General features: G+C 34.5%; 1 protein-coding gene across 1 annotated transcript; it reads right to left on the reverse strand.

Annotated features, from left to right (window-relative positions):
• Positions 1-384: 384 nt before the first annotated feature.
• Positions 385-9,939, reverse strand: LOC128681579 (uncharacterized). The gene is made up of 4 exons (XM_053765591.2): positions 9,532-9,939; positions 3,041-3,210; positions 1,090-1,216; positions 385-676 (listed from the first exon to the last, which is right to left on the reverse strand). The coding sequence occupies exons 1-4, from the start codon at positions 9,809-9,811 to the stop codon at positions 531-533; spliced, it is 723 nt and encodes a 240-aa protein (XP_053621566.1). The 5' UTR covers positions 9,812-9,939; the 3' UTR covers positions 385-530.
• Between the last annotated feature and the right edge of the window lie 310 nt (positions 9,940-10,249).

Consider the following 10,249-nt stretch of genomic DNA (forward strand, 5'->3'; position numbering starts at 1 on the left):
TTGGAAATGCTTGCATGAGAGAGTGAGAGAGAGACATCGCTTGCATGAGAGAGTGAGAGAGAGACATCCTGAAAATCTGTTGGAAAACGCAATCCAAGGCATCTTTGCCTACTTTTGTTTATATCAAGAAAAAAATATGTAATATAGTTTTAAGAGGTTTGGCAATAAATATATATTTATTATAAATTTATTTTTTCTTTGTACCCAATATTAATTAAAAACCAACCTAAAAACTAAGTAAGTATATTAATTGTATCGCGATACTTGTAAGATTGCTAGTAATGCCGATCACACACTATCGTTAAACTCAGATGCCGACGCGAAGGAATGAACATTGCGTACTTTCAATAGTGTAATTTTTTAAATCTAACAAAAAAGCAGTCATACTCATACACGCATTTCTAGTATTTTATTTATTACACACTTTACAAACAATAATAAATACGTAAATTTAACATAAATAAAGGTAACATGTGTACTATTAATACTTAAATTAAGTAAGTGACTTTGTTATTTACACGAAAGACCATTCACTTCTTTCTCAAATTCCTTGAGCCAATCTTCACATAGTTTCCAAATGGAGTGCTAATGGTTTGTGGACCGGACGCGACGTACGGCTCCATGTAAATGTTGTAGTTCTTGTCTGTCTGTTGGCTGCTATCTCGGCTCCATGGTACTGTAAAAAGTAATAAAGATAATTTTGTAAAAATGTACTTCATTCACCATGAAAACAGTTTTTGACATTGAAGCGCCATCTATTGTCGAAAAGCTAGACTAATCAAAATTTATTAAACACGCCATCTATTGGTGTATTCCCGAAGTTTTTTTAGTTATCTCATTATCATCTATCAAATTATTTTGGTACTAATTGTACAGCATTTGCTATTCACCAACAGATGGCATTAGCGCTGAAATTTTATAAACTTTACCCGACTTTGAAAAGAAAAGAGTAAATTTTCAATTAGTCAAAATCATAATATCCTTTTTATATACGTATAGTTAAAAATAATAAAATAATTTTTACTAGTTTCTTTTCATTCGGAATTCAAATAGGTTTATAACTGAAATAATTTACTAATAATTAAGTACCTATGCTATGTTCGTCGTGTTCATGCGACACTTGGCCGTTGTGTATGTGCAAGTGGATCTCCTTCTGGTGGGGCTCCCAGCCGTGGCCGTGGGACTGCTGACCCTTGCTGGCAAACAGCGCGCCGAACTGGAAAATAAATATTTTGAGGTTAGGTATTTAAGTATATTTATTGTTTTTTTTTTTTAATGGAGTCAGAAATGTTTCTTTTTTAATATAATTATTTATTTTTAAACCTAAGTTGTTTTTAAAATCACCTCGTACAACATCTACGGGAGGGATATAGAGTGGTCCTAATCTAGGGCGGAAACCACACACCCTTTCTCCTTATCTACCTGAGGCATTCGTTTACTTTGAGTCAACGTTCACTCATACAGTATTGACATAGCAACAAACAACTTAACAAAAAATATATACCCGTCTCTTTTCAACGCCCTTCATTTAATAGCGTCGTCCTGCTCTAAGAAAGTTGTACTTTCTCCCACGAGTCTGAATTATTGGATTGTCAGGTGTCCATTGTCACAGATTATATAAATTTAGCCATTGTTATAAATATTATAATGATGGCTGGTCACGCGGCAAAAAAAATTGGTCAGTCTAGATCCTGGTCTACAAGATGAGTTGCCTACTTCTCCCGCGGCTTTGTCCGCGTGAATTTCCCGCCTCTTTTTTCATTAACCACAAAAGTTAATAAAACATATCACGTGTCTCATTTAAAACATAATAAATTTTCACGCCCTAAATATGTCACTCCCAAAGAGTTGCAATTCTTAAAATTCACTTAATATATTGTTAGTTTTCACAAATCTAAAATCTTAATCAATTACCTTTTTTTTACAAATAAAAAAATCTTAATTAAAAATTTGTCTCACTTTAAAACGACGAAGTTTCATACAAAGTTGCAGCCCCTAGGGATAGAATTTCCAGAAATCCTTTCTTAGTTTTCATAGTCGTATTCCTCATGGCTGAGGGTCGTGGTCATTACGTGGAATTAAACACACACAACAACTTTCTTGGCATTAGTAATGGAGTGGTTTGCCATTGCCTTCACCATTTCACACACAAGTTAACATTAATCAACCAGCGTGCAGGTTTCCTCACGATGTTTTCCTTCACCTTAGCTAGATACATTATAATAGCTATCTGCATTCAGCAGCTGACCTTTGTAAAGGAAGATTTACAAAAAGGGCATCAGTTCTTTAGCCCTTCAACCCAGAATACCGGTTGTGGGTAACCTTGACACGGAAAGCTTCAAGTTTTTATGAACTTTCGAGTCATTACTACAACAGTTAAAGTTAAGATATAGTTTTTATTGTAACTATTTATGCGTCACATGTTTTCGCTGTTTTTTGCTGCGTTTCGCTTTCTATAATGTACTTTTTATTATAATAATTATTCATTTTATTTCAAGTAATGACTTATATGTACTTATATGTAATTTCTTGATTAAACCTAATATTACCAGTGACCCGTAATATAAAAACAAATCTTATTCGTTTCTCATATTATTTAATCAGGTTTTCCTCAGCCGTCGGGCGTCAGAGCCCTCCTTTCCAGCTTTCTTACTATTTCGTCTCCACCACGCATATTCGTCGTATTACGTTATGTATTTACATTCCAATAACTCGTATATTAGAGTTAGATATTCTACATTGCTGAGTCGCTTGACGTCCGTCGACAGACAACAGAGGACACATATTATGAAGTTTCGACGTACATCAACATCGGAGCATGGTTCTAATTTATATTATACTAGTTGTTGCCCGGGGCTTCGCTCCCGTGGGAATTTTGAGATCAAATATAGCCTATAGCAATCTTGGATAATGTACCTTTCTAATGGTGTAAGAATTATTGAAATCAGTTCGGTAGTTTCGAAGATTACCCGCCTCAGACATACAAACTCACAAACGCATCCCTCTTTATAATTATAGTATAGACTCGGTATCAGCTTACTTTAGCTGCGCCAGCAACGAGCAACAGCTTCAAGATAAGCAACGTAACCAATAGCGTTTTCACACCGACGACGGCAGCCACCACAGCCCAGGTGGACGCCGCTCCGATCTGGAAGATCAGCGGCATGAGGGACCCCACCATCTTCTTGAACGGCCGTCCGAAGGTGCGACCTTGGAAACATAAAAAACAATAAATACATATGGACAATCACATATATTGAGTTAACACCTAAGTAATTTCTAGACTTGTGATATGGGATACTAACTCAACGATACTATAACTTATAACATACTAGCGTCATGCCCCGGCTTCGTACGGGTACAATGTTATGTATATAAACCTTCCTCTTGAATCACTATATCTATTAAAAAAACCCGCATCAAAATCGTTTTAAATATCTCGTACAACATCTTGGGGCAGACAGCGAAAAGCAAGTCGCCTCGTTCAACATTAATCGGGGGGATGGTCCTATTCTAGGGCGCAACCACACGCCGCGCTCAAAATTATCTCATTTGCTAAGTTAATTAATATAAACGCGAAAGTATGTCCGTCACGCATTTAGACCCAATTTCAAAAATGCAACTTTATTTTTAATAGTAGATCAGTCGCGCCTGATACGTTTTGCCGCGGGCGGAGCTGTGAGAAACAGTCACTTTATAAATAGACAAATAGACATCACTCGATGGCAAATAAGCACTAATCGTGTTGCGTCTCCGATGGACACAAACACAGAGAATGGTATACAACACCCAAACGCTGGCTACTATATTTCCCTGCACTGGGAATCGGACCCAGGACCTCCAAATACGAATGGGCGTGGTGACCACTACACCACAGAGGTCGCCACGAGTTTATTAGAGGAATGTCATAATTATTATACAATTTTATATAATATACATAAAGTTGAGAGAAAGTGTTTACTAATGGTAAACCTGTTATTGTCAGCCTAAAAGCCTGTTATGTTAGATATCGGTTTTATATGAGTACTAATAATAATTATCAATTTGTGTCTAGGAAAGTAAACGCGGCAGGTCAACCTATATATGTATACAGACAGAGTGTGAAAAAATACTTAAACGAGATGGCGAGATACCGTAGAAAGATACGAATTGAGCTGTAGATCGAAAGGTCCCAGGTCCAACTCGTGCCACATGAGTTTGTACAACATTTATAATAGTTTTGATCGACCACCATTTGCTTTCGGTGATTGGAAATATCGCGAGGAAACCTGCACACTGGTTGATTATAAACTTGTGTGTGAAATGGAGAAGACAATGGCGAACCACTCCATTAAATAATGCCAAGAAAGTCGTTGTGTGTGTTTCATTACACGTAACGACCACGACCCTCAGCCATGAGGAATGCGACTATGAGTTGGGATAACTTTTATACAAGCTTTTATACGAGCGAAGCAGGATATACATATATAACTAGCCATTTACCCGTGGCTATGCCCTCGGGAACAGTTTTTTTTCGTATAAAAAATGGGATAAGCATAGTTGAAATAAATATCCATAGCGCCGTCTAGAGTTTTTAACAATTAGCGCCACCTATATTAGAGTACAAATTTCTCGCAAATCCCACGGGAACAATAGATTTTTATGGGACGAAAGGTACCCTATGTCCTTCTGCATACTTTTCATTACACATATGCGAAATTTCGAGAAGATCGATTGAGTACATAACGCGTGAACAGGTAACAAACATACAAACTTACTTTCGCTATTAGTTGGGATTGTGATATGCATTAGTATTAGAATTAGGCTATAACCATTTCCCTGTACGACATTTATGTTATTAATTATTATTGTAACAATGAATTCAATACAAAAATTTACAATATATGATCGTGCAATTTATAATAATCATAATAAAAAGCCTAATCAACTAAGCTTTCACTTTTTGAAAAAAGTATTATTTCCATGCCACGTCTATGATATAACGCGAATAGAAAGTTTAATGTCAAACAAAATATGAAAAGCAATGGTTAAATTGTGATATTGTGTGATTGTAGATAAGAATATAGGTAAGTACTTAACTAATTACTTACTAGCCTACTAACTTTTGCCCGCGGCTTCGCCCGCGTGAGTTTCCCTGTGAAAGCGGAACCGACACGATTTTCATACAAACTTTCACCCCCTATAATAGTCAGTTGGGGGTTGACTTTTGAAAAAAGTAGCCTATGTTTAAACGGGTTTCTTTAATGCATTATATTTATTTTCTTTAATGCATACTTATAATTACATGCAAAACCAACTTTCATCAAAATCCGTCCAGCGGTTTAGTCCTGAAAGCGGGCCAATGTTAACGTATAAAGTATGGTATAACTTTGATGAACTATTAATAAACCAAGTAATACCAAATTACCTTATGATCAATGGTAAAGTTAATCAATTAAGCTGCTCAGTTCACGCGCGGCCCTATCGGACAGCTGTCCTATTGTTGTTCATTTGTCTTTATTGTCTCCTGGCTCGAAGGGAATTTGTAGATATTTATTATAATTTAAATCATTACATAGTATAAAACAAAGTCCCTTCCGTCCCTATGCATGCTTAGATCTTTAAAACTACGCAACGGATTTTGATACGGGTTTTTTTATTTGATAGAGTGATTTCAGAGGAATAAAAATAAAAATAAAATAAATATATTAGGACAAATCACACAGATTGAGCTAGCCCCAAAGTAAGTTCGAAACTTGTGTTATAGGATATTAACTCAACGATACATATATAAACATTCCTCGACCATTTGACGACCTCGGTAAGGTTCTTGCCACTGAACCGAGAGGTCCCGGGTTCGATCCCCGGTCGGGTCATGATGGGAAATGATCTTTTTCTGATTGGCCCGGGTCTTGGATGTTTATCTATATATGTATTTGTTATAAAATATAGTATCGTTGAGTTAGTATCCCATAACACAAGTCTCGAACTTACCATGGGGCTAGCTCAATCTGTGTGATTTGTCCTAATATTTTATTTATTTTATTATATTTTCTTATATTTTCTAAGACCATAATTTTTATATTACTCTACTTTCTATATGTAGGCGGCAGAAGGTAAATGAGTGACGTGACAATTATGCATAAGCATAATTACACCAATTATTTTTAATAATAAACGTTTAGGTATAGGACGTAATTTAAATATTACTTCGGTTAAATTATATTTAATAGCTTTTTCACTTCATTTATTAGTGGCGGTGTCGTCGACATGTACCTAAGTCATGGTAATTATAGAGGCGTATTTAAACGTGATCCGCCATTGGGCTGTTAAATTTCCGCCGCCCCGACAGATCTACGACATAAAAGTTCCGCTCGCAGGCTGTAGAAAGGCACTAGTATACTTGTCCTTCTCGGTCCTAATCCTGATGTATGTAACTAAAGTAAATATATTAGGACAAATCACACAGATTAAGCCGCAAAGTGAGTTCGAGACTTGTGTTATGGGAGCCTAACCGTATTATGTAAAGAACAGAACTGAATTTACCGATTATTTTAATACATTTTTAAAAATAAAAAAAAAATCGACGAAACTCTGAACGCCCCTGAAATTCTATACATATTAATGACAAGAAAAATTGCCGCCCCCAAAACTGTGTCGCCCACGGCATTAGCCTACAGTCAGCTGATAAATCCGCCACAGATTATTGTAACTTAAAGTGGTTCGAACAGTGAAAACTAATGCGTTTCGATCACGTGCAAGCATGCAATGAATTCACTTCTACTGCGTCTCGTTATTCTTATTGTCTTTGCTCATAAATAGTTCAGTTGCCTTATTTTTTTAAAAAACAGGAAAATACTATGGAATTTAAATAGCTTCAATACATGCTTGTGCAATGTATTCGAAATTTAAAAAAGTTGCGTGTACATTCGTATTTTTTTTTTGTATCAAAATCCGTTGCGTATAGTTGAAGGAGAATTTCATCAAAATCGGTCCAGCGGTTTAGCCCTGAAAGCGGAACAGACAGACAGATAGACAGACAGACTTTTGCATTTATAATATGTACTAGCTTTTGCCAACAACTTCGTATGTGAGTAAAAATCCGTTTCCCGTGGGAGTTTCAGGAAATCCCTTCTTAGTGCAGCCCTAAACTGTCCTAGGAATCTAAACAGCAAATTTCAGCTTCCAACGCCCAGTAGTTTCGGCTGTGCGTTGTCTGTCAGTCAGTCAGTCACTCAGTAACGCACAAGAGTTTTATATGTATAGATTGAAATACATATATATGTTATGTTACCCGCTATGTTACGTCCCGTCACCATAACATGTAGGGACATAGCGTAACAATTGGTAATTATGAAGACAATACTTAATTATTCAAGATCTGTTCTCAGTAAATCTAATGTGAAACTGTTATAAGCTATCGTTACACAGTTAACTTTTGAAAGTTTTGTATAATACCAGCTATACACAACCACCGAACTCGGAGAGATGCCTGACGAAGATACATTGCGTACTTTGTATGTGTGTGTGTGTGTCTCTTATTTACAAAAAATTGAAAAAAAGTTATAGTATTGACGATTATCTCGAAGATAAATTTTAATTATAATGGAAATATAAATATGAAAATTACACAATTATTAACAAATTATATTTAAGTAGACTATGCAAACAAACATTAAACAGATATGAGAATTAAATTATTATTGATAAATTGTAATTAGAGTATGTAAGTATATACATTAAACATATATTTTAAATAGTTATAATATAAATAGTAATTAACTGATTGATCTATGAATTTAAATTGAATTGAGTCCGTAATTTACAATTTATAAACATTTATTTTGAGTGCGATCTCCTCTGATCTGTTCATGTTGCTGTGCTAGCCAGGGTCCATAAATATGTGTTTTTTTTTATATAATTTGTAACACCATGTCAACTTTATGTTATGCAATAAAAATATTTACTATTGAGTACGTCAAGTGAAACGAGTAATCGCTTCGAAACTGGAAAATTTGGCGATCTGTATGTCGAAGTGCCGAAGGGTCGAGGCGACCTGCATTATAAACACACAATTGCCTTTGCGAGTATATTATGCGGCTGATAAAGTGATTTAATTAATTATAAGATAATTAGATATAATTATAGTGTACTTATATGGCAATTGGACAGGTATGTAATTGATATTAGTTCGTCATTAGGTGTAATAATATTAACAAATGATTTTTTTCTAATAAGTAATTAACTATTGTGCGGCTACCATTAGTATTACTTCAATTGATACTTTATATACTACATCACCTTATTTATTAAGAGAAATATATTTTTTCTATCTGATAAAAAACCTAAGCTACTATATACATACAGCTAAAATAAATTAAAACTAATAAAAACAAATTATTAAAAAAAATAAGAATTATTTATTAAGATCGAGATCCACTTTGAGTGGAAGAAGTTGAGGATTTTGCCCAGAAGTGGGATTTAAAATAAATAATTATTTATAAAACAAAATTACACGATTTTTTTTGAGTTCCGTCACTAAAAGTTTAAAAGGAACCCTGTTAAGACTTCGCTCTCTGCCCGTCTCTACCCATGCGGTATCTCATTAACCGTTAAAATTTCGCGTTTTTTTATTTTCCATTTTTATACATGTACGAAACCTTTCGTGCTGTAGTCCGACTCGCACTTGACCGGTTTTATTAATACTTCATGCCGACAAAAGAAATGTGTCCATATGAAATCGTATTGTTTTTATTAAATTGTTACTAGTGATGGATATTTACGATCATCAGGGTCACATACACATAGACAGCCTATCCGGATGTCAGTCTTTCACTAGCTAGCAAAATTGGCACAAGTAACGGCAACTTAGTTATACATAACTTAGGTTCTATTTACAAGACTAGCTATCTATAATTTAGTTGCTCACAGAGACACAGATTATACAATACTTCCAGTACCAGATAAATACCTATCTCGCTCTCTCTCTCTCTCGTTCTAATCTGAGCATATCCAGTGTTTAGCTGTGACGAACGCCCTGAAATCTAGGGTCCGATTATTCATTCATTCATATCGAGTGTGTTATTACTAACATTGGTGTCATTAATATAGATAGTTTTTAATTCAAAATATTATATTACATTACAAATTATATAAATTCAAGTTCGTCAACTGATGCTCTCAACAATAAAATACTTGCCACATAAAAAAACACTGGTGTCCGATTTTATTCAAGTACACAATTTTATTCATAGCATAATTGTACGCGTGATGAAACTGAGTTGGTATCCAAAGAAATCAATGTCAAAAAATGACGAAAATTTTTGAGATAATAATTCGTAAGAAATTATCTCAATTATTCTGAAAACCGCATCAAAATAAATTGAATTATTGATAAATTTTACGTAAATCAAAGGACGGAAATAGATAGATACTTTGTTATTACTCTGTAGGCTATGTACTTTTATATATGTAAATACCTAAACACAGTTGCTTTCTGCTTATATGTATATTACTATTTATTTTATACAAGCACAATAAAAAAATACGTACCAGTAGACTCATCTTCAATCAATCCTTTTTCTTCGAAAACATCATTCACTACACTTTGGTTAAAACTAAACTTGTTGTCATAATTAACTATATTTTTGGCATTATCAATACGTTCACTTACACCTAACTCCTTATTCACCGTAGCCCCATTTACTAAACACAAATTAAAAAACAAAAACAAACAAAAAGTCATGCGCACATACATTTTTTTGTTTAAAAATAGCAATATATGGAAACAGGGTATGAACCATTTTATAATCTCTTTTAAATCCATAGTCATGGTTGTTTTTGGTTTTATCTTATTTTTACAATAATTTTTTACAATATTTATATAATTTTTACAATATTTTTTTGCGCGTGCGAGTAAATAAAAAGTAAGAAAACGGGTGTCATTTCGCGCCAAAAGCAGCTTGGACACTGACAGCGGGGCATCGACTGGCGGCCATTTCTTTCTTTCACTTAAGGCCCGTTACACACCACACGCAAACCGGTAACTGTGTGGAATGACTTTTACTTTTATTGATATTCAGATCCCGACCGATTTTTACATTTTAAACGCAATTCTTTTAACTGACCGGGGAAAGTTCTATTTTGTTTAATGTCCAACGTTTTCGACAGCAATGGGCATTTATCTTCAGCTATTTGTTATGTAGATTTAAGGATAAACTGTGTTACTAATTTCTTAAGCATGTTCACAGAAATATGAATTATTTACACC

Source organism: Plodia interpunctella, chromosome 27 (assembly GCF_027563975.2).
Source record: "Plodia interpunctella isolate USDA-ARS_2022_Savannah chromosome 27, ilPloInte3.2, whole genome shotgun sequence".
In the NCBI taxonomy this organism is placed as follows: domain Eukaryota; kingdom Metazoa; phylum Arthropoda; class Insecta; order Lepidoptera; family Pyralidae; genus Plodia; species Plodia interpunctella.